At 38.5% G+C, this 23995-nt stretch overlaps 2 protein-coding genes across 3 annotated transcripts in view; both read left to right on the forward strand.

Annotated features, from left to right (window-relative positions):
* LOC136285037 (putative N-acetylated-alpha-linked acidic dipeptidase) overlaps positions 1 to 17133 on the forward strand; it is a 30273-nt gene extending 13140 nt beyond the window's left edge. The window contains exons 9-19 of the mRNA XM_066175670.1: positions 429 to 514; positions 1515 to 1634; positions 2977 to 3059; positions 3334 to 3397; positions 3920 to 3987; positions 5963 to 6054; positions 6854 to 6944; positions 7752 to 8016; positions 8843 to 8924; positions 10209 to 10301; positions 11294 to 17133. Coding sequence (XP_066031767.1) covers positions 429 to 514; positions 1515 to 1634; positions 2977 to 3059; positions 3334 to 3397; positions 3920 to 3987; positions 5963 to 6054; positions 6854 to 6944; positions 7752 to 8016; positions 8843 to 8924; positions 10209 to 10301; positions 11294 to 11483 — 1234 coding nt within the window. The 3' untranslated portion in view covers positions 11484 to 17133. The remainder of the gene's footprint in view (positions 1 to 428; positions 515 to 1514; positions 1635 to 2976; positions 3060 to 3333; positions 3398 to 3919; positions 3988 to 5962; positions 6055 to 6853; positions 6945 to 7751; positions 8017 to 8842; positions 8925 to 10208; positions 10302 to 11293) is intronic.
* Positions 17134 to 18541: 1408 nt separating this feature from the next.
* Positions 18542 to 23995, forward strand: part of LOC136285038 (N-acetylated-alpha-linked acidic dipeptidase 2-like) — a 30486-nt gene continuing 25032 nt past the window's right edge. Inside the window, exons 1-3 of one of the 2 annotated variants that reach the window (XM_066175671.1) lie at positions 18542 to 18629; positions 20137 to 20248; positions 23178 to 23364. In XM_066175671.1, the coding sequence (XP_066031768.1) occupies positions 18542 to 18629; positions 20137 to 20248; positions 23178 to 23364 (387 nt within the window). Of the gene's footprint in view, positions 18630 to 20136; positions 20249 to 22833; positions 23060 to 23177; positions 23365 to 23995 lie in introns of those variants that run through there. The other variant, XM_066175672.1, reaches the window with a different exon arrangement.

Below are 23995 nucleotides of genomic sequence, written 5' to 3' on the forward strand. Positions count from 1 at the left end.
CTTGGTTACTGGCTGGGATGAAACTGTGACATGGAGTCAGTTCTGATTTGCTCCAAACTGCAGAAAATTAGAACTATTTACCTTTTTAACATTAGATGCTTTCCATTTTTCTTTCACTGTTTCAAATTTAAAAACTAGCTGCTAGCAAAAGATCTTTGGAATTCTGATCCTGTTTTCTGTATTAATCTTGCTGACATCAGCAATATTTCACAGCTGTCAAGGGCTAAATGCTGTTCTCATTTGTGCAAGTATGAATCCATAAAAAAACTATACTGTAATATTTTCAGATTTATTTTGGTTTAATAGGAGACAAATTTGGTCAAAATGCTTTCCTTGTCATTTGTATTGTACACTTTTGAAAGGTGTCAAGATGTTTGGTTATCTAATTTGGTGGATTTTCTCTTTGTGTTTTCTTCCCAATACACCAGAAAGGTGAAAATGCACATTCATAGCAACAATGAAGTAAGAAGGATTTACAATGTGATTGGTACCATCAGAGGCTCAGTGGAACCAGGTAAAATCTTTTGCTGGCATAATCTGAGTGAGCAGTGACCTCTATATGAACTTCATGGTTACAAGGGGGACATGAAGAGTATAATTTTCTCTGAAATATTGTATTGCATGATCTTTGAAATGGTATTTGCACTGGCTTTCATATGCTTCAGGGTATGTCAGCACTTTCACTGTAAATGCTGATTTTCAAGGGGGAGTCATAACTAAGGTGGAAATATTTGTCTTCAGGCAAGTAACTTTACAATTGAAAGAATATTTTTAAGTGGCTATTCTCTTCTAAGAAACATGGGAATGGATTTTGCATTCCATTGGAAGACACTATATCCACCATTATTGACTACTGTCTATCTTACAGTCTCTTGTAACCAGTGTGATTTTATACTCTAAAAAACAGATATATAGACATCCCTAGAATGATGATAATACCATTTATCTTCTAACTGCAGTACTTTCCTTTTGCTTATAACACAGCTGTTAACCATATTATAGTAACACAGGGACCTAGTCTGAATTTTATCTCAATAACCATATCTCTGTCATGTTTTGGACAACCCTTTTTGTGATTGATTATGTATCTCCAGAGAAATACTGCATTCAGCACATAAATTCACAATGTTGTGAATTTCTGTGCTGTACAGATATGATTAGTGGATCAGCTTCACCATGAAACACATTATTGTGAAGTAAGGAAAAATGCTTCTATCTTTAGAAGAAACCTGTAGTATATATAATAATAGAACTAACAACGTGGAGTTTGAAGTTTTAAGACTTGTGGGATTCAGTTACTGGCTTTGACAAATTCTTCAACACTGACTGAAAATGCAGAAAAAATGTCTTCAGAAATGTAAAACTTTTTTTTTTTTTCCTTTCTATCATCTACTTTATAAACTATTCATCTCTGTTGCTTGATACATATGTGAAAATTAGAAATTACTTCAAGCTGACATCCTGTGTCAGGAAAAAAGTATTCCTAAGTAAACCTTCAAAATTAATTTCTCTAGACAGATATGTCATCCTGGGAGGCCACCGTGACTCATGGGTATTTGGTGGCATTGATCCTGAGAGTGGGGCAGCTGTGGTTCACGAGATTGTGAGGAGCTTTGGAAAACTGAAAAACAAAGGTAATGTAATGAAAGAATAAAGCACATCAAAGTAGCTGCTCCCAGCAGTGCCCATTGATTTCTGTGAGATCTAAACATATGCTTGAAATGAAAAAGTGTATCTCACTGAGGTCTTGAATAAACTCACTGCTGTGCACCTTGCTGTATGTGAGGTACTTCTGCTCAAGAGAAAGTACACCTAGAGGAAAACAAAACAAAATGGGGGATGCTGAAATAAACAGGACATTTAGGTACAATTGAGTACTCTGTATTTGAGGCTGGTCAGACTGGATATGTCAGTGGTACTATACTGACACAGTGGTAGGCTGATAAAGGATTTGTCAGGGCCACACTGAGAGCCTTCTCAGCACTTGTCTGTGGCTTGGAGGCATAGTCAAGAATAAGAGAAGGATGTCAGTGTAATGCTGAAAATGAGCTGTGCAAACATAGTAGGAGGTAATGGTTAAAAATACCTCATGCCTACTTGCATTAGAATAGAGGAACAACTGTCAACTGCACCAAGTTTCTGTTGCTGTCAGAACAAATGCTGTCTCCCTATCTGACATCCCATGGAGAGGAGCTTTGACATAAATACTATGCTAGAGAAGTGTTCTTTGCCTGCCCATTACACATAAAAACCTATTGACATTTAGTTTTATTTCTATTTCTTCCCAGTAACTGAATATCAGGGGAAGCTCTCTGGAATCCAAATGGGAAAAAAATTAAAAGTTTAAAAAGAAAGGGAGTAAAAGATGAAAAGGTTCCAGTAGCTTCAAAGAGAACGTTGGGCTGAGATACAGCATCAGGGCAATAGAGCCTGTTCTCTTTGGCCTGGGTTTAAATTGAATGGAGGACTTCAAGTGAAAGATTTTTCTTTTGAAGGTGATCTGTCAAAGTTACAGGGAATTGCTTGGGTTTTGAAATCTGGAATTTGAAAGACAGGTCAAAGAAGTTCTGTAATAGGTATTAAAATATGCCACTTTTCTGTCAAAATAGACACTGAAATACAACGTGTACTAAACTGAAGAGAGCAAGAAGATTAGAAAGGTCTTCCTTCCAGAATTTGTGCACAGCACATTATTTTTCCTTGATCAGAGTTTTAGATTCTAGAAAATTTTCTTGCATTTAAAGGTGAGAGACAAAATACATTATTTGGCCCAATATTGAAGTTGAGGTGAGATTGCTACAATAGCGAATCATTATTAGATTATTAACTTCAGGTTACTGAAGTTTTATGTATATCTCTTTCCCCACAGATCATGGTAAAAGATGAGCCCCCCCAAAATGCCATGTGTTTTCACATTAGTCATGTAACAAGCAGCCTTTATTTTTGTAATACAATTTTCATGGTCTTTCATTTCAGGATGGAGACCAAGGAGAACAGTGATATTTGCGAGCTGGGATGCAGAGGAATTTGGCTTGTTAGGATCAACAGAGTGGGCTGAGGTAAAGCCAAGAGTGTTCAAAAAGCAATTTGCATGCTGGCTGCCCTTTGAGAAATCTGCACTAGAAAGAAGCACTTCTTCTCTCCCCACCTCTTTTCCTTAGACACACATTTTCCCTCTCCCTTGAGTTTCCTTTTGAACTACCAAGAATCCCTAGCTCCTTGCAGTATATGATATCCTTCTCTGAAACAGTTGTTTCTTGTGTGAATGGGAAGTTAGTTCTGAGGGGAAAACAGGTTTATCAGCATTTTCTTCCTTTTTTTTCCTTGTTGTAGGAAAATGCCAAAGTATTGCAAGCACGGGGAGTGGCTTATATCAATGCAGATTCTTCTGTTGAAGGTACATGGATATGACTTGTGTTTTATAGGAATAGTGATGGTATGACTGGAAGGGATTTTGTCTTGGAGATTCATGAGACCTTCAATGTGATAATTTTTGTTGCATTAATTCAGAAATAAATATGGGGAGTAACTGTGGCTTGGAATCATAAAGTATCCTTCAGACATTTGTGTTGTTTCAGAGAAAAAGTTCTTTACAGTAGCTCCACTGTTTGGGAGGTTATAAGAGAGACAAGAAATGTTGTGCCCTGAGTTCTGTGGCAACTCTTTAGAGTCAGCTTCTTCTCTTAAAATGTGCATAATAATCATGGGGACATAAGTTCTTAAAACTTGCTTCAAAAGCTGGGCTCTAACTCATCCTAACCAATAAAGTGCACTGAGAAGATCATAGGAAGACTCTTCTCAGCTTGCTCCTCATAAGGAGTGTAGCTTCCTAGTCCCTTTCTTATTAATAAATAACAGCATGAAGTTTCAGCTGAGGGAACTTCCTTCTTAAAATAAATAGTTTTTCATGTTTTTTCAGGAAACTACACCCTGCGAGTGGATTGCACACCACTGATGTACAGTCTGGTTTACAATCTGACTAAAAAGGTAACATCACTTGGAATTTTTAGCCAGTATGTCTGCCGCTCACTTACTTGATGGGGCTCTGTCTGTAAAAGTATGGTGTCAGATCATTCTTTTCTGACTGTAGTACCCCTTTTAGGTCAATAGCTAAGGAACTGGAGCTTTTTTCCAGGACAGGTAAGGGGATTCCCAGCTTATACCATTAAATTATTAGCTGTTCAGGATTGGAGGATTTTTCCACTCCTCCTGTGAAAGCATTCCTTCTAAAAAGAGAAGCATAAAAGCATGCTGTGAACCAGAGGACAGAAACAAGCATGTACCTGGCTGCCCAGATCAGCTACTAGAACGCCCATGGTAGTAGGAGACTCTGACTCCCTTTAGGCAGGGGAAGAAATTAGGGTGGCTACCATGTTGTTTTTGTGTGATGTGACAGGTTTGGTCAATGTCCTCAGCTTCAGTGTACCCTGTTAGTTACTCTTTGTCTCTGACCATGATGCTCTCACACATCTGTGTGGCACACAAAATTGAGAGGTAGGGACCTTTCTCAGGAATAGCCACACCATCTTAGATGTAAGATGTTCCTGGCTTTGGGACTGGGTCTTAGAGGCTTGGATTTTATTTCTGTTGTTTTTGTTTTGGTTTGGTTTTTTTCTGTTTAACTGTATTAAAGAGTGAACATTTAATTAGTTTTTGCATATGTTTTAGATGCCGATGTAATGTACATTCAACTACTGTGTATATTCTGTGAATTTACTTTATCTGCCTTTATCTGCTTTACGTATTCAGCCATTTGACAATTTATTATCTCTTTGAAGCTGGCATTAGACTGGTGCAAAAGTAAAGGAAAAGCAGTAAATCAGTAAATTTTCTGGCAATTAAAAGGCAGCAAATAAAATGGAGCTCTGTTAAAAGTGGGTACCCAGATAAAGAGACTTCTGTCCTGAACTCAAGAAGAGTTCATCACCGGCAGTTCCCATGGTAACCTGTGCTAAATGAAGGTGTTCAGAACTGTCAGGAAATCAGGTCAGCAGAGTCTCAGTTTGGACACCAAGGGCCATCATTAAAATCTTGGCCTAAATACTAGTAAAAATGCTTGTGTAACCCTTCCTCGAGTTGGGAAGCAAAGGCTGATGAATGCATTTAACTGCAGCTTGTTGGTAGCTGATGTCTGAAGAGAATGCTGATGGGGAAGCATACCCCATGTGATCCCATCCATAGTTAGCGTGTGGTAAAAAATTTTCATGCTGATAGTTCTGTTCCATGGACAAAACCCCAAATAAATTTGTTTTAATTTGATTCCTACTGTGGAGTAATTCTCAGATAGAAGATATATAGATTAATAATTGAGTATCTATTAATAATCTTTAATGGATTCAAAATAATAAAACCTCAGCAGTCCACCAATATAAAGGAAAGATGAAGAAACATACACAGTGTTTAAGTTGCTCAGTTACCTGCTAATTAGTCAGTGGTAGGAATGAACTTTAGAATGATTGTGATTTGTATTACTCTCTAGCGGCTATGATGACATAAACACCTGTAACACAGGTACTGTGCAGTTTGCCCTTTTAAAGTTGCTTTTGCATCCATAAACATGTTTTTGGGAACTGAAACAAGGTAGAAACAGTTTTGAATTAGACAAAGACAAAATTGAAATTTTCTGCCAAAGTAAAGCAAAATGTTTTGATTTTGTGAAGGATTTCTCTTTTGAATATTTAAATTAAATGGCTGAAAATCTCATAAAGAAATATCAGAATTTAAATATTGACGTGAAATGTTTTGTTGTGTTTTCTTCCATCTAATTTTGCCTATTTTTTTAGGAAATAAACTATTCTTCTGGAAAATGCTGTGCATTTGAAGTGTTAAAATGGAAATGCAGAAAGCTTGAGGGTCTTAAGATGACTTACTCATTTTCCTAAGCCATAGGCTTCGTGTAATGACAGCTTGTTGACTTGTTGCTTAGTAACATTTAAAATTTTACCCTTTGTCTTTTTTCTAGATACCAAGTCCTGATGAGGGGTTTGAAGGAAAATCTCTTTATGAGAGCTGGTATAAAAAAAATCCATCAAGTGAATATAAAGAGGTCCCCAGGTCAGTGACAAAAGAAAACAAATTACATACCAAACATTATTATAACTTCTAGGGTGTGTGTTTTAAAGAAATACTCATATGAAAAGCAATGGTGTGATTCTCACCCATATAAATTACGGATTTGTAATGATTGCAACTGATACACTATTGTACAACAGGTTTGTGAACCTGCCTTTGTGGATGAACAAGAGGCTTTATATATGAAATGTGTTCATTTAGTTCATAGAGGTTTAGAAAAATAAGGGTAGTCTGCACAAGCCAGTGGCAGTTACACAAGATGTTAACTCAATAGCTTTCCTTTGCAATTTTTTCCAGTCTTCTGGAAGGCCTCTGAGTTTGGGTGACTGGGGAGCACACCAGGCAGGATTTTACAACGTTGTCCTTCAAATTTACCAAGAGGTTTCTACAAGATCTCAAATTGATTTTATTCCATGAAGCCATGCTGGTACTGCTGTGATTTCTCTGAGTTGAGAGCTTGGGATAGTGGAAGTTCAGCAGGAGGAAGGTCATTGGTTCTTGTCAGTGATAAAAAGACAGTGAGATACATTCTCCTCTTGAGAACTCTGACCCTAAGAAGGGTGACTTTGCTCCTACAAGAATGCATTTGATAAGGTGCAGGTAATGCAGGGGTCAGAGGCAGTTCATGGTGTATTGACAAAAAAGAGAACACTGGGAAAAGACTCTGTAGTGTGTAGTGACTGACTGCTGAATAAATAACTACCATGGTATACTTGGAAGCAAACTAAAATTATACCTTAAGTATTGTCACTCAAATAATTTTCCTCTTTCTTGTTTAAAGAATAAATAAACTGGGTTCTGGCAATGACTTTGAAGCATTTTTTCAACGTCTTGGTATCGCTTCAGGCAGAGCACGTTACAGTAAAAATTGGGTAAGTCTATGTCTTTGTAGTTTGGACTCTCTTGTCTTATAGTTTGTAGTTTGGTCTTCCCTGCCTGATAACATTACCTGTAAAGGAGCCATTTGGATTTCCATTTTTTTAAGATAGTACAGTTCAGTGTGTCAGAGTGGTGTCTAATTACTACAACTCTATATGCTACCTCAACACAAATATATAATAAATAAGAATGATCCACTTGTCACTTAGATGAAAGGACTTTTGCTCAGGGCAAATGGATGTGCTCAAAATTACCTATGGCTGATGAAGGCTTCTGAGTAACTTATGGTGACTTTGAATGATTTGTAACACTTTAAGAAGCTTTGAATTCAAAATGGTTCCTGTTTTCTTGAAAATATGGGTTGGGTTCTGGAGCATACTATGACAGATTAACTGAGAAATATTCAAGGAGCAAACTATTCAATGTGGTCATTTCCTCTGAAAAAGAAGGAATATCCAAGAACACAAATGATTATTGAATCCAAGCAAGAGAAGAAGTAGAATCTCACCCGGATTTAGCCAACTGAGAGTTATGTGTCTATGCTTAGGTACTTTCTTAGGACTGTGTATATGATCAGTGGAGAGAGATTTCTCCAAATGACCATTTATCTCAGCATAGGGTAATGTCTCAGAGAGTCACCAGTACTTCTCCTTCGACTGTCTATAGTGGCTACACAGGATTAGTGTGACCTGAACTCTTAAACTTTACCATGCCTTGAATCCCACAGCAAAAGTTTTCAAAAATAGAAATAGACATAGCTGAATAATGGTTTTGTTTTGGCTTGGTTTCCTTTGTTTCAGGACATAGAAAAATACAGCAGCTATCCAGTTTACCACAGTGTCTATGAAACCTATGAAATTGTGGAACAATTTTATGATCCCACTTTCAAGAATCATCTGGCAGTAGCTCAGGTACGGGGAGGGCTGGTGTTTGAATTGGCCAACTCTGTTGTGCTTCCTTTTGACTGTAGAGATTATGCATCAGCTGTGAGCAACTATGCTCACATCATCTATAATTTGTCAAGGAATCATGAAGAGGAGCTGGCAACATACAATGTATCCTTCGGTACGTACAGTCTTCCATCACATTCCTCCTCTGTTAATGCTAACAGTGCCTTCCTTATATTAATGGATGTCTTAGTCACAACCTGGTGTTTACCTTGTGCTGTATGAACAACAAATAAAACAAGAACAATACCCTCCATTAATTTGGAAATGGAAGTGTTTTGTCACTAGCATGCCTATGTGGGGACTATGCCACTGCCAAATAGAGCTGTCACTTACAGTTGCCTGTGCTTTGACCTGTGTATGATTGGCCAGTATTGACAAAATGTATCATTGTCATGTTTCCTTAAAAAAAAAGTCAGCAGCTGATCCTGTTGGATAATTCTGAGAAACCTTTTTTTAATTAGCAACATTATAGAGTATTCAGTTTAGGGTTTGGCTGCTAATGGCCAATAGCAGGTACACGTGCATGTATGTACACACACACACACACACGTTCTCAATCTTTCTCAAAACTCTCTGTGGAGGGACATAACTGTAAAACACAGGTTGCTGGGATTTGTAAAATCTCAGACCTACCTGAACAGTCTGGTTCTGATTCCATGATCCGCTTTTTTGATTTTTCTTTACATCCTTCAAGTAGCAAATAGTAAACAATATTCACAACAATACTTATTGCTATTGTTTCTAAGAGAGGTTTTCACACAGAATTACATATTTTTTTAATGTAGGAATATGGGGTCATATTAGTTTGCTTCAGTGAGACTTTTAACAGTTCACGATCATGATCACAGTGGAAGATAAAGTTTTAATTGAAGAATTTGATTTGTTAAATGATATCTTCAGAATCTGAAGTTAAATATTTTCCTCCTGCTCCCTCCCTCCAGATGCTCTGTTTTCAGCTGTGAAGAATTTTACAGAAGTTGCTGCTAGCTTTCATGAGAGACTGCAACAAATAGATATCAATAAGTAAGTTCAACTCTTTTTTCTTCCATTCAAATACTCCATGGAGTCCTCTGAGCTCAAGAGGGCTTAGTCTTCACTTGCTGTCACTTAATAGAGAAAAAGAAATAAAGAAGTTGTAGTTGTGGCAAGCTTTTTGATGAGCTTTCAAGAAATTCTATGCACCGCCTATGCCAAAAGGCCTAGCTTGCACTTGACTTAATTCTTAATTTATTCTTTGGAGGCCATGCCCAGAATGACAAGCCCAACTTCCTTTTGTATATACATATATGTATGTTCCATTTCTTGGGAGGAATCTAATTTAGCCATATGCTTACCCTTATGGAACACTAACTGAGGATAAAAGCCATCTTTTTAATGGCAGCAACCTTCAGATAAAGGAGTTAACAGTAATCTCTTATGCAGAAGATGACATTTCTGACATATGACATGTATGTGACATTTTCAAAATGCCTTTATTGATGGATGGCCTAAATCTATGCTTTAATTCAACCAACCAGTTTCAGTTTCTGTTTACAGCACTGTAAACTTGAAAAAATTTCCTTAATGGAAGTAGACTTACTCCAGGTTTACTGTGATATAAATTTTAACTTTTTTTATTGGTGAATGCCTTTGAAGGTCTACAAGTTACTTTGGATGTAAACCACCAAGCCCACATATATTCTGTATAACCTCATCACAGGTCTTTTACTTATTAAGCAGCAATACTATGTGCAGGGCTATTAAAAGCACACAGACGCCGATGGTCTCTGCTCTAGGGAATTTAAAATCTACCATCAGAAAAACACAATTCTCGGGTAGCTCAAAAGAGGATTTTAACATCACAGGGTTCCTTTCTCTGATATTTATATAAAAACAAATGCAATTTTATTGAAGTAATTTGTGGCTGGCTAGATTTCAGGAAAAGAGGGTCCTTAGAAAACTGTTGAAAAAAAGAAGAGAATGGTCTGCTTAAGCATCCTCATGAAGAGAAAATAAAGGAATAACATGAGAGAAAACATGAGAGAAAATACCTGAAATGCTGTCTTTTGACATTATCACTTGGCCTTTAAAAACAGCTTTAAGAGACTTTCCAGTTATGAACCAGACTCTGTCACAGCACAGATCGGGATAATTCTGTTTTGCAGGTTAGCTGCCATGGGCTGTCTTTTGTGGGCTACACTTAACATTTGACATCACAGATCTACTGTCCTTCATAAATCCAGATGTGTATTCTGGGATAAGAGTAGGTCAAACACACTGCAGTTAACATATTCAATATATTCCCTTTCTTTATTATTATTATTTTAGCCTGCTTGCTGTCAGATCACTAAATGATCGGCTCATGTTTCTGGAAAGGGCTTTCATCGACCCTCTTGGATTACCTGGCAGGCCGTTCTATAGGTGAGAAAGGTTTACTTTTCACTTTCCTCCTGGAGTATTCTATGAAAATTCCTTTAAGATTTATCAGTCTCTAAATGGAGTTATAATGATTTTATTCAACACAGCAAAAGTACATGAGACAGGAGGAATAAGATTGAAAAGGGGAAACAACAATGGGGAAAACTTCAGTGTGATACACTCTACAGAATGAGGAAGATTCTTGTTGGAGGCCTATTCAGATAATTTCTCTTGGTTTTATTATGCTTCTAAATATATGTAAAAATTTAGCCCTGGAGTAATTTTAAATAATTTTAATTGTAGGAACTTTGGGAAGTTGTTCTTATTATTTGAAAGTGATATAGTGTATAATTGAAGTACCTACAATTTGATCAATTTTAAGAGTACAGCCATGCTAGCAAATGTAGTGTGGAGGGCAGTACTGAAACAGCAGGGAAGGAATTCAGTGACCCACTCATACAGTTCAAGAAGTACATCTCATTTAAGAGGCAGTGAATCAAATCCAGTTTTTTGGTCCTTCTACCAATCTGCGAAATTCAGAACAGTAATCTCTCCACTAAAAACTAACTTCAGAAGGAGGAATTTAGACTTGCAGTCTAAATACCTCTGATAGTTCATGGTTAAAAATCTGTTGGGAAGAGTGTCTTGTTAAAAGTCTTTCCTACATCAAAGCATACCTGTATCTGTTGGAGACTATATATCTGTGAGAAAAAAAAATCTTGCTTTTAAAAAATCTTTTCATTTCATTTAAGCTGAGAGGAAAGAAAATACTTTAGTTAACTTTATATCAAGTAGCTTTAAGGGTGTGGAATGCATATGGCATAATGTAGCTTATGTTATTTTCTTGCTTCATAGACTTTAGCTACTATTGCTGCAACAATCTTACTGATTTACATCTTCAGTGTCAAGTGTTTACAGCTGGTTTATAAAACAAAATAGTATGTTTCATATTCCTAATGCATAATATTGTTATTTTTCCCTTAACTTCCCTACAGACATGTTATCTTTGCTCCAAGCAGCCACAACAAATATGCAGGAGAGTCCTTCCCAGGAATCTATGATGCCATGTTTGATATTGAAAGCAAAGCTGATCAGCATGAAGCCTGGGAAGAAGTGAAGAGGCAGATTTCCATTGCAGCCTTCACTGTGCAGGCAGCAGCAGAAACACTGAAGGAAGTGGTATAAATATGAACAATATAATTGTCGGTGAAGACTAAATGTGACGGTTTTCAGAAGCCTTAAAAATGGAGCATTTGAAAACACTAGGAGGATTATGACAAAGAACAAAAAAAAAAAAAAAAAGAAAATCTTGGTCTTTGCAAATAATATACTAAAGTGGAATGCATTTAGTAATGTTAACAAGGTAATGTACTCTATTTTAAGACCTCAGGATTTAGATGTCTCCTGAATTGAGACTGATGATGTTTCAGGTTTTCTCTCAGCTTTGTATTTTAAGAACTGGTAACCACTGCATTTATTTTCAGAGTTTTGAATTTTTCTAGCTTGGTTATTATAGCAATCTCCATAGTTCTTCAGGAAAACAGAATTCATTTCATGTTTCTATCAGTTACTAATTTTGTTGTTGCCTTTTTGTTATTTACCCTGGGTTTGCATAATTTTACCTCAAGACAGACCTCTCAGCCCTCCTTTTCCACAAAGATTGAGATGGATATGGAGATGGGGAAACTGTCACATACTGTGTGCAGCATGTATAATAATGGTAACAAGTTTTGGGCAGCCAGCCCAGAATACTCATCCATGACATTCTTTTCCTCACATGCTGAACCTTGCAGCTGTTTGCAAATAAATTTAAGCAAGAAACTTTTAGTCACTGGAATAAAAACAAGGCAATACATCTTGTCAGACATATAGTCATGTCACAAAACGTCTTTCAAGCTGAAGACCCTACTGTTATTCTTTTAACTAAAATCTACCCTTGCTTTGCCGTGTCCCTCTAGAGATGTTTTTAATATGAAGACAGAAGCAAAGAAAATTCGTCATGTCCTTAGTTTGAAAGGATACGAGATTATTACAATTTTTGTAGAGTCTGTATGTCTGATTATCATGTGCTGCTTACTCTTATGATGGACAATGGGACAACCAAGACAGAGGAGACTCAAAATCAGATCCCATCATCTGAAATTTTGCCACTGGATTATTACTAACCTCTTGTACTGCTAATATTTTGTGTGATTTGATGTGCCATGTTAGCTGAGGCCTCTACCATGTCTTAAACTACTGTCCTGTCATCTGATGGTTTTCAGTACCATGGCATATTATTTTCTTTCCCACGAGGCTTCATTTAATCATAAATATTTCTGCACTTCACATTAAAACCTTTTAGACAAGTTACTATAATTAAGTCATTATTTTGCTTAACTGTTTGTCTTTCTGATAAAATATCCTAGTTTACCAGATAATGGGAAATACTATTATACCCATAGTTATTGCCCAGTTATTTTCACTTTTTTATGAAACTGATTGGAGTAAAATAATGGAGATGTCTTCCCCCAAATCCAGTGCTGACGGGAGGCATTGCTGACTTTTTGTTTTGTCACTGCTGTCTGCTCCACTGCCCCACTTTTACCCGTGGAGAATTCGTTATGACTGTCTATAATCCACCTCTGGAAAAAATTAGCCAGGTTAATTTAGTTAACTTATCGTAGATGATTTCGTCTGCAGCAATTGGGACAATGATAAGCCAAATCCACCATGCAGAGAGGGGCAGCAATAAACAGCTCCTGTTGACCAGGTGGATGAAATAACATTATTTTTCTATTGCTGAGAAAGATGAACTGAAGTGCCAAACTCCAAAATTGTGGAGATCTTTCCCTATGTGACCTGTATGCTGCTTCAGCAACTTTTTCTTTCAGTCTAGAAGACATAATTTTTTAATCTCTGGCCTAAGCATAGCATTGTTTCATTTAGGGCCCTTTTAATTAGTTTAATTGCCCTTTTTGGCAATAGTTAACAGATAACATCTGGGCCAGGACTACACAAAATACAGAATTAGTTAGACACTTAAACTACCAGCAGCATCCATTAAAAAAATCTGTTGCCTGTTCCCTAATCACTGCAGGGAACAGGATATAAGAGCAGAATTTTTTTTCTCTTCCATTGGCTACAGGCAGAAGACATAGGCTTGTGTGAACCTCATGAAGTTCAACAGGGCTGAGTGCCAGGTGCTGCACCTGGATCAGGGAAATTCTAAGCACAAATCCAGGCTGGGCAGAGAATGGATCGAGACTGGCACTAAGGAGAAAGGCTTGGAGGTGTTTGTGGATGAGATGCTCATTGTGAGCTGGCAAAGTGCACTTGTGGTCCAGAAAGCCAGCTGCATCCTTCACCAAGAGAAGTGTGACCATCAGGTTGACGTAGGGGATTCTATCCCTCTGCTCTGCTCTCGTGTGACCCCACCTGCTGTACTGTGTCCAGCTCTGGGGCCCCAGTATAAGAAAGGCCTGGTGTAAGGAATCTAGAGGAGAACCATTAATTCACAGGCTTGGAGCACCTCTGCTCTGAAGACAGGCTGAGAGAGCTGGGGCTGTTCAGCCTGGAGAAAAGAAGGCTCTGTGGAGACCTCAGAGCACCTTCCAGTACCTAAAGGGCATAAAGAAGGCTGGAGAGGGACTTTTATAAGGACAAGGAGGAATGGCCTTAAGGTGAAGTGCACAGTCCTTTACTCTCGGCCTCACTGGGTACATTCCTCTTGTGGAAGAAAGGGTCAAAGTTTGCAAGCTGCACTTATCAGCTGCCAGGAATGTAAACTTTTAGTTGGAATATGATAATGGCCTCCTGAAGCTCAAGATAAGAGAGAGTCCGACTCAAAGAATGAACATCTACTACCGTTTTAATCTGATAGAAAAGCTGCAGAGGCCATGAGAGAGTTCAGGGGACTGTGCAACTGGCAGCTCAGAAGGAAACTGCTGTTTTGAAATTGCAGTTGAGCATTCCCCTGTTGCCATTTTTCCTGCCAGAGCTGTCTTTCCCACAGATCAGGGTCCCTTGGTCTCTCAAGCCACAAGTTCAACCTTTAGTCAGACAGTAGGTCAAGCAGCACAACAGTAGCATATCTTTCTTGCTACAGATATTAAGCTTTAGGGCCCAGTTACTGAGCAGCTACAACCTACAGTTTACAAGCCCTGGCATTCATTGGTGTTTCATGTAGCATTACTGGCTTTACTACTTGGCTGAATAGTAGAATTCGTGCTGAATACCATTCAGCACACAAATGCATGCTAGTTTTGCATTTGGCAAGTGTATCCTTGCCAGTTTTTGAGCTTTTTTATTTTACCAGGGATTTATGTGTTTAAAGTGAGTAGAGTATATGTAGCTGCCTGTGGGTGCTCCTGGCTTCAGCTGAACCTCACTCTTGTTTTCACTGTCAGAATGAGCAATTCTCACTACTCTTGAACTCAGCATGAGGCATATGCAGTAACTCATAATTTTCATGATAATGCTAAAATTGATACTAATTTAAAGAAATACTCTATGTTCAGGAGTTTATGGTTTGAACCCTTTTTCTCACCTGCGCTAAAAGAGTCCTTTTACCCCTGTAATCTTTTCAGTTTGTTTTGCATAATTTCTCTGACTACTTTGGGTTAGTCTTATCTCCTTTTAGCCTCAAACCTTTGATTAAACTTAGACTGAAATGGGTGTTTTCAAAATTGAGTAAAATACTCAGCTATTATCAGCAATGCTCTTGTAGGAGTCTCTCACACTGGTAATATCTTAGTTCTAGCTGAAAATGCCCCATGTGAAATAACAGGGTGGCTGATGGATGTGGCCAGGAAAGGACTCAGAGGAAGGTGAGTCTTTGGGATACTGACCATTTCAAGAGCTCTGAGGTGTCTCCTTGGGTACAAAGTGAGATGCTCAGTAACAGCTAAGAGTGAGATGAGGTTTGAGTTGGAACAGCTTCTTCCACCTTCTCACATATGTGACTGCATTCCTGACATGCCTTATTTTGGATCTCACATGTCAGGAGCATTTTTCTCTGACTCCAGTTATTCTGAGGAGCATTTTTAAGACTTCATACTATACCTCTGGCTTTGTGATTGAATGATGTATGTGTTGTGTATGTGTGCATATGGATGCATGCAACCAAACCTCATCTCGCTTCTGTTTCACCTGGGTGAATGGTCGTTACTCAGCCTTCATATACTGATTTTCTTCCAAGGAGTTTGTAGGTGAGATAACTCAGGGATACTTTCAGCAAGCAAATACAAAATGTTGGTATATCAAACAGATATGATCCCAGGGGGACAATAAGAATTCTTGTGTAGTAGTGTCAGTCTTTTCACCAGCCTCCACAGCACACCAAGCTGATTCATAGAATACAACTCATCCGTTTGGGTTGGAAGGGTCCTCCAAATGCCATCTAGTCTTCTCCCCCCTGCAGTGAGCAGGGACATATTCAACTGGACCAGGTGGCTCAGAGCCCGGTCCAGAATGACCTGAATATTTTTCCAGGGATGGGGAATCCACCACCCACCTGGGAAGCTTGGGCAAGTGACTCACCACTCTCACTGTAAAAAAATTTCTTCTTTACATCTAGTCTGAATCTACCCCCTTTCAGTTTGAAACCATGACTTGACCTATTGCAACAGGCCCTACTAAAAAGTCTGTCCCCATCTATATTGGGTTTGTGTGACAACATCTTCACAGTGAGGGGTTACAGTGGTGGCTTCTGTGAGGAGCCCTGAAGCTTCCCCTGTGTCTGACAGAGCCAATGCAAACCAGCTTTGAGATGGCGGCTGGGCAAGGCTGAGCCCATCAGTGGTGGTGGCAGCACCTCTGAGATAACAGATTTTAGAAGGGGAAGAAAGTTAGTGTTCAGAAGCAATCGAGCCAGACTAGAGAGGAGTAAAAAAGTGTGAAAGGAACAGCCCTGCAGACCCCAAGGTTAGTGCAGAAGGAGGGGAAGGAGATGCTCCAGGTGTCAGAGTGGAGATTTCCCTGGAGCCTGTGGTGCAGGCCATAGTAAGCACCCTGGCTACACAGAGCAGTATTCAGAAAAAATCTGAATTACCCCAGAGAAGGAAGCTGTTAGAAGCTGTTACCCCAGAGCAGGACACAAATGCTGCCCTGTACAGGTTTGCTCTGTCTAGAGGTATCGGACACTCCATGAGCTCCCAAATGGCACTGGCTGTTAGGAAATGAACACTGTCAGTACAACATAATTTAAGTGCCTAAAGTTAGGTTCTTATCACACTTTAGATACCCTAGGATGTCTGGCCTGATCCCAGGATGGCCCCTGTGTTGTATATGGCAAGCCTATGGCACAAAGGAGTTGGGACTAAAGAAGGTTAAGTTGAAAAAAATGGTTGCAATATGGGAGAAGATGTCTTAATTTTTGGCTTTGTTTCTCACTATCCAAGTCTATTTTAATTTGTAATAAATTGTTTTTCCCTGAGTGGAATCTGTTTTGCTGATGATGGTAATCAGCAAGTGATACCCCTGTGTTCATTTCAACCTGTGAGCTTTTCCATATTATTTTCCTGCCCCAGTTTTGTTGAGGAGAGCATGTGATTGAAGATAGATTTACACTGTACCTTATACTCACATTCAATTTTAACAAAATATACTCCACCTGTGGCTAATCTACAGCATGTAAGAACATGTCACAACTAGTAACTAATAGTAACAAGACTGTATTTTAAGTGGTAGAAGCCATTTGGCTGCTGCTTGTTCAACCTTAGCATTGCTAATGCCCTTGTCACTTTAAAAAGTCGTACGCAGAGAAATAAATACATTTCATACATTCTCACAGTTGCTATTCTTACCTTCTTCCTCCACTGATGTTATTATCATGTGAGGTCTAATTTTGATAGTAATCTCCAAAAGCCCTTGTCACTTTACTGTCTATTATGTGCCAGTCCTACACCTGTGGTGCCATATAAATGCTAATAATACATCAATATGCTCATTCTTTATGAGTTCTGTAGGTGGAATTCCATCTGGTTTGTATATGTCAATTCAGATGCTGGTGAGAAATGTCATTGCTGTTCAGAATTTGTGACGGTTTATGAGCAGTTGGGAAATGACAGGAAAAAAATCACAAGACTGGACCTGCTTATCATTTGAACAAAGACATCCATCCCTGTGCTTAAGACAGTGGCTGTGAATTATGTGGAACACCCAGGTTGTGTAATTTTTCTCTGAAAAGCCTTAGTTTAAGTAATTAGGACATCAATCAGTCTTTTCTGCTTTTTCTGAATATTTTCAGCTCATCATAATGTATTTAAGAAAGTTTTGATATTCAGAGTACTGACATTTCTTTCACAAACTATCGACTTTGGGAGTTAGTGGTAGGAATTTGGAGCATTCCTGGGCTTCCAGAAAAACTTTCCTGTCTTCAGCCATATATAATTGGTCTCAAATGGGCAGGTCCTCAGTTCCAGAAAGATCAGTCTTGGCTTCCATGTAGCCATGAAGGAACTTGGCAGCAGGAAGTGATGCACAGGGTCAGAATAAGTTTATGCTAAATGTGATGATTGTAAGAATGTGTTTTTTGGCTGTTCCCTGGGCTGAAGTTGTTTCCTTCCCCATGAGATACTGATGTATTTGACTACATTAGACTAGGAAAACTTGATCTTAAGAACCTTGTAATCTTAAGTGCAAGTAGCTAGAGAATATAGGACATAAATTTGCAACTTTTCCTAGTTGCAAATTGGATGATGTCTGGAATTGTTCTTACTGGCCAATCTAAATTATGTTCTCAGCTGCTGTAAGTGTACATTCCTTGCTGAGGATTAATGTTACTATGGATTAAAAAGGAAAGCAACTCAGTGTTTCTTTTGCTGGTAAAGAGGAAACAAGTTTTCCCTTAATTTCATCTCTTGGCCACTTCCACTGGAACAGGTTGTGAACAAGCCTTAAACAGGAACTTTCAAATCCAGAAAGTTCTAATAATTAGTAGGCATTTAGCATCTTGAATACTACGTGTACATTGCTCAGTGCACAGCCTGGGTACATATTTGTTACAGAGATTTGTTACACACCCAGCTACACAGAGACTGTCTGGTGGGGTGAGACTAAGAAATGGAAGAGTGTTATTGCATTTGGAAAACCGTATCATCACTATCACCCAGGCTGGTAAGGCAGCATGAGAACTGAGAAGCAAAGAAGGCTGGGACAGCCCTGGGGCTGTGGGTGGAATGAGGAGGAGGAGGTGGAGGAGGAAGAAGGCAGCTGCTTGCCAGCCCTCAGAGCCTGCCAAGCTGCCGGCCAGCGCTGACCGCATGGCCGCGAGCAGGAGCAGGGCCACCCTCCGTGCGTGGCTGGTGTGCCCCGGGCTGCTCGGCTGTTTCTTGCTGGGCTTTCTCACAGGTGAGTACACAGACCCAGCGGCTCAGCCCCGGCTTCCTTCCCCTACACACACTTGTGTGCAGCTCCCGTTGTGATTAATACACAAGCAGGGAGGTTGTACTGCTCTTTAGGGACATGGCAAAGTACTCGTCCCACTGCTTTTCTCAGGTTTTCTGTCTGGCAATTTCAGTCTTCAGGGAGTGAGGAACAGAACGGCTCTGTGCTTCGGCTCAGGACGAGCCCTGGTGAACTGACAGCCTCCCAAAACAGGCAGCCAGGCATTCAAAGAGAAAATACAAGAGTCTGAGACTTCAGCGATTGCAAGACCTCCCAGATTTTTCTTTTTAAATTTTTATTTCCTGTTTTTTACTGAAGATATTTTTAAATGCTCCTATTCAGTTGCTATTTTAGAAATTAAGGGTAGTGTGTAGAGGAGGAGTTTGACAGCCAAGTTACTGAAGTTTTCTTTATGCGCAATGAACTTTACTTGAAATTCTTTTCTGAAGTTGATTGCAGTATTTGATTTTAAATTAAAATTGCATGTCCTTTTTAAACTTGTGTTGTAGCACAAACCTAAGATTAAAGCATGAAAGAAAAATCCATGAGGGCTATTAAATATACAAAATATTAGTTTAATTTAGGAGACCCCTGAGCTGCTAATTTCTGGTGCTTGTGCTATGCTTATACATTTCCCTGAACATCATCTTTTGGCCCTACTCCTAAACAGGATACTGGGCAAGATGGACTTTTGGTCTGATCAAGCATCACTGTTCCATTCAGAGTGTTACTACAATTGTATTTAAGTCTAACGTCATATACACTGTGCATGTGACAGCACATGTATTTGTCTAATGAAAATTTTCCCAGTTTGGGATTGTCTAGCTATAATAATAAAAGGTTGTTGTGGATTTTTTTTTCTTGGTTTTTTTTTTTTTTTTTTTTTTTTTTTTACTTAAGACAAACTCATACAGTTGATATACCCTCTCCTAGTACTATTTATGGCTGCTGAATAAACATTTTAAAACTCGCTTGGGTGACAGTTAACTTTATTCTTTTAATTATTAAATTGACTAACCCCATCTTTCCCCAAGTCTGTAACTATTACAATGCTGGAAGGGTGGCTGTTGAGTCCTAGACCTTCACTTTAAATATATTTACACAACTATTTTAAAATACATGCATAAGCTAAATAAAGAAATTTCATCATGAGTATCAGAATTCAAACCTCACACTACAAACAGTTGATCAAGAATTTAAACTATAGTTTAAAATTAATGAGAAATGAGTCTGCCTTAAAAGGGGAATTTACCAATGATTTAGGGTTTACTCTTTTCATTATTTCACTTTTAGGCATTTCAGTCAATGAAATACATTTTACTTTTCTGCTTGAGCCTTCAGACACTGGCAGAGGGTGCTCTAAGCCCTGTTCATCCGCCGTGCTTTTAACTGTTTAGTACCACAGGTTCACCTGTGCTCAAACATGTGAGGACATTCTTGCTAATTAGGAAACTTTTCGAATGTGTTTCAGGATGGTTTACAAAACTGACAGAGAAAAACCCCGACTCTCCAGATATCCATCAAAATGTGAGACAGAAACTTGTGACTGAAATGAAAGCAGAGAACATCAGGAAATTTCTTCGGTAAGCCTTGTGCCTCATTTTTTAGACAATTTTATCTGTCAAAAAATCCAGAAAGTGATAACATCAGCTCCAAGGAAGGGCCTCTGAAAGCAGAGCTTTTAAGATGCTTTGAAAGTTTGGAATGTCTGAGGGAAGAAGGGAGAGGCTTACAGTTCTTCTCCTTCCCCCCTCCCTGCTTTTGAAATTGCCTTTTTGAACTGGTTGTGCTGTCATGTACTTCCCTCAGCTGTATTAGTGCCAGTGCTTACCAGGCTTCATGATTTCTCATCTTCATAATTTAATGAAGTGTGCTTTTTTTTTTTTTTCCTTCACAAGTATCTGAAGCTCTAACCTCAGATAACTTTGTTTTCTTCCAGACTGAGATGATTCCTCTGTATTAGGGATGATTGGCATGAATTACATCTGACTGATCATCTGTTCAGTGTCTCTTTAAATTTTCAGTTTGAGCAGCTAGTCTAAGTAGAATTTTAATCTATTAAAAATTAATGCTACAAATTTACATGGCACTGAGTTGCATGTATACTTAAAATTCCTTTTTTGTGGCCATACTGAATAATGTGCTGTTAATTGGGAGCTCTGACATCTCATTATAGCCTGTTTTGTGTTTCAAAGATAAAGGGCTCTGTCCATGCTCAGTGTGTGTGTATGGTTGGTTAAGGCTTGCATGATGTAACTGTTAGTAAATACACTTTTTTTGCATCATAGTGCATCCATGCAGTTCTTTCAAAACATCTAAAATTCTAGGGATATAAAAATACCTTTTTTTTTCCCAACTGGTAATGAAAAGCCCCCACATTATTGTGTATATTTATATTTTCTATAGAGGAACAAATATATTCACATGAAAAGTAAATAAATATAACTCTGGTTAGTAAAATGTTTGTAATTCAGCATGTAAGTCAGCACCTGCATCAAGAACATCAAAAGATTACTGACAAATTTGATTTCTATACATTTAGTCTAAACCCAAAGGTTTCATGCCTAACATCAATTAGTTTTTAAGTCTACAGGCCTAATCTTATTTTGTATTTCTTGCTTTCAGAATATTAGAGAGTTCCTGAACATTATGCTTGACTGAGAATCTAGGCAACATAGCCTGAAATAGCTCTGTAATTATGCCAAAGTCTCTTGGCCGTGGGATATTAGTGGTTTCTCATTTGTCTGCTTGCTTTGGTGATGGGCCAAATGCTTCATGCTGGTTGGGGTTTTTTTTTTTCCCCAAATTCAAAAAAAAATCAGGAAATGCAGAGAAATTGTGTTAACGTGCTTTCCAAAAGGTTTGTCAAAAGCATAAAAAAAGTGAACTTAAGAATTTTGATCTATATTCTTCAATTTTCAGACTACTACACCTGCTTTTATCACATGGGGGAAAAAACCCCCTAAGTCTCAGAAAATTCAGGCTTTGGTCTTAGCATTGTGTCATAGCTCTGGAAAGGATTAAACTTTTTGGAAGGGAAAACTTGGAAAAAAAAACCCAATCATGTGTGTTTTTTCCTGATGGCATATGTAGTATTTAGTATACTTGAAGAATTGAAAGGTACTTAAAATACTAGTGAGAATTAAAGTGCAAGAAGCAAACAAGTAACAAGGGTTTGGCAAAGATTGCTTCCAGACTTTGGTGCATACCCTCACAGCTTAAAGGGAGGGAACGACAACAGCAGAGAGCAAAAGGTTGTGGTCTACTTAGAGAATTTGGATGCATTCAAATCCTGGGGCCAGGTGGGACTCATGTGAAAGATCTTTATGTTATGATTGCAATGTTTCTGTAGATGAGAAGTTCTGATGATAGAAAGAGGCCTCAGGGGCTGAAAAAGGCTGATTTTGTGCGCCTCTTTTAATAAGAACAACCTGGAGGGACTCTGAGCTGGTCAGCTTCAGGCCTGGAAGGGTGACAAAACATCCGTCTAGAATCTATTTTCAAACACTTGAAGGAGAGAAATAAAGTTTGGAAGAATCAGCATTTATTTACTATTTGTGTGTATGGTCAGCATATTCCATACGGAAATGACAGGCTACTTGCAGGAGTGGAGGCACTGGAGTGGCTGTAACCACCTTGACTTTAACAGGGCTTTAAACATCAATCTCCTTTGGAAGCTGAGGAAGTGCACACTGCAGAACAGGGGTTGAAAAGAGTCTGAAATGAAAGGCTGAAGTGATATTAGTTATGGTATTTGCTACCACTAATGAATGGTAATTGCTGGTATCTGACATCTGTGGGGCAGCTATTGACAAGTAGCCAGTTGGGAATTGGAAGTTGATGGAGCATACTTGGATGACTGATGAGCTTTCACGATTCCTTACTTGTCCAATAGGCCAAACAAATTGTACACAGATTTCTGTAGGGTAGCTCAGAGGGACTGGGCTCTGCTTCTGACTATTAATCACCATGACGTGCTGTATCTGATATGGAAGTAAATGTCATTAAGAAGGTTTTGTTATTCAGGCTTTTGATTAAGAAAAAAGAGCAAACCTGTGCAGATAATTTAATGTAATGATTTTCAAGTTAAACTTATTAAGACATTAGGACATGTTATGACAACAGTACAAATCCATGATAAGATACCAGAATTATCTGGAAGGCTCCTTACTGAATATGTAGCTCTCCTATATTTATTTCTGCTTCTTGCATACTGCTAATATTCTTTTGCTGAATCTTTGACATTGATTTTCATTGCTTGTGTAGATGTGGCTATTCCTGTTATGCAAAGCTGACTTATCTTAAGGCCTCAGGAAAGATCCTCTGCTCTGAGTGTATTTTGTTCATGTCCTGATGCAGACTCTGCTAAGAAATCATGTTATACAGCTCAAACTGTAAGACCTTACTGTCCATACAATGTGTCTTGAAGATTAGCTTTATACACACTGATCTTATTTCACCTATTGTTTCTCTGCATTTTTTGCTTAATAGTGGTTTTCTGTTTTATTCTAGTTCCTTTACCAAGTTGCCTCACCTCGCAGGAACTGAACAGAATCTTCTTCTAGCCAAAAAAATTCAAGGCCAGTGGAAGGAATTTGGATTGGATTCAGCAGAACTTGTTAATTATGATGTGCTTCTTTCATACCCAAATGAAAAGCAGCCAAACTACATTTCAGTAATTGATGATCAAGGGAATGAGGTGATCTTTTCAATGACAACACTATGTTTATGTAAAACCAAAAAAACCCCAGTGATTCCTGTTAAAAAAAAGTGTCTTCCTCTGTATTCTCACCTACTCAGCTCAGCATGTGCTTAATATTGTTTAAAAAAAAAAAAAAAGCCTCCAGTGCAACATATTCATATTTAGAAATGGTTTTCCAGGCTATGCAGAAAACACAGCAAAGTGGCTGAGATCTCAGGGCCTCAAACGTGTGGAGAGGCTGCAGTTAATACCAGTAGACCATGAGGTGTTAGAAGGGTTCAGCTTAAGGATACATCTTGGCTAATATCCTGTTTCCATAAACAGCCTTTAGTGGATGCACAGGGATGTTTAAGAACAAAGAAATGTACTTCAGGCATGCAGTTCTTCCAGAGTCTAGCTGTTTTCAGCTCAGGGTTTCTCTGAATCTGCTGCAATTAGTCTCTTGAAAAATCCTCATTAGGCCTTTTCCAAGCATTTATCCAGTCAGTGACCCTCATTACATCTCTTTTCCAAGTACCTATCCAAACCCTGCTTGAACACCTGTACAATATTTGCTTCCACAACATGCTGAAGTAAGGAATTGCAGAGATACTATCAATTTTGTGTATTATTGCCTTGTTTCCCTTGC

This window comes from Chamaea fasciata, unplaced genomic scaffold, assembly GCF_029207755.1.
Source record: "Chamaea fasciata isolate MVZ Bird 193981 ecotype frontalis unplaced genomic scaffold, bChaFas1.0.hap1 SCAF_2, whole genome shotgun sequence".
NCBI lineage: Eukaryota > Metazoa > Chordata > Aves > Passeriformes > Sylviidae > Chamaea > Chamaea fasciata.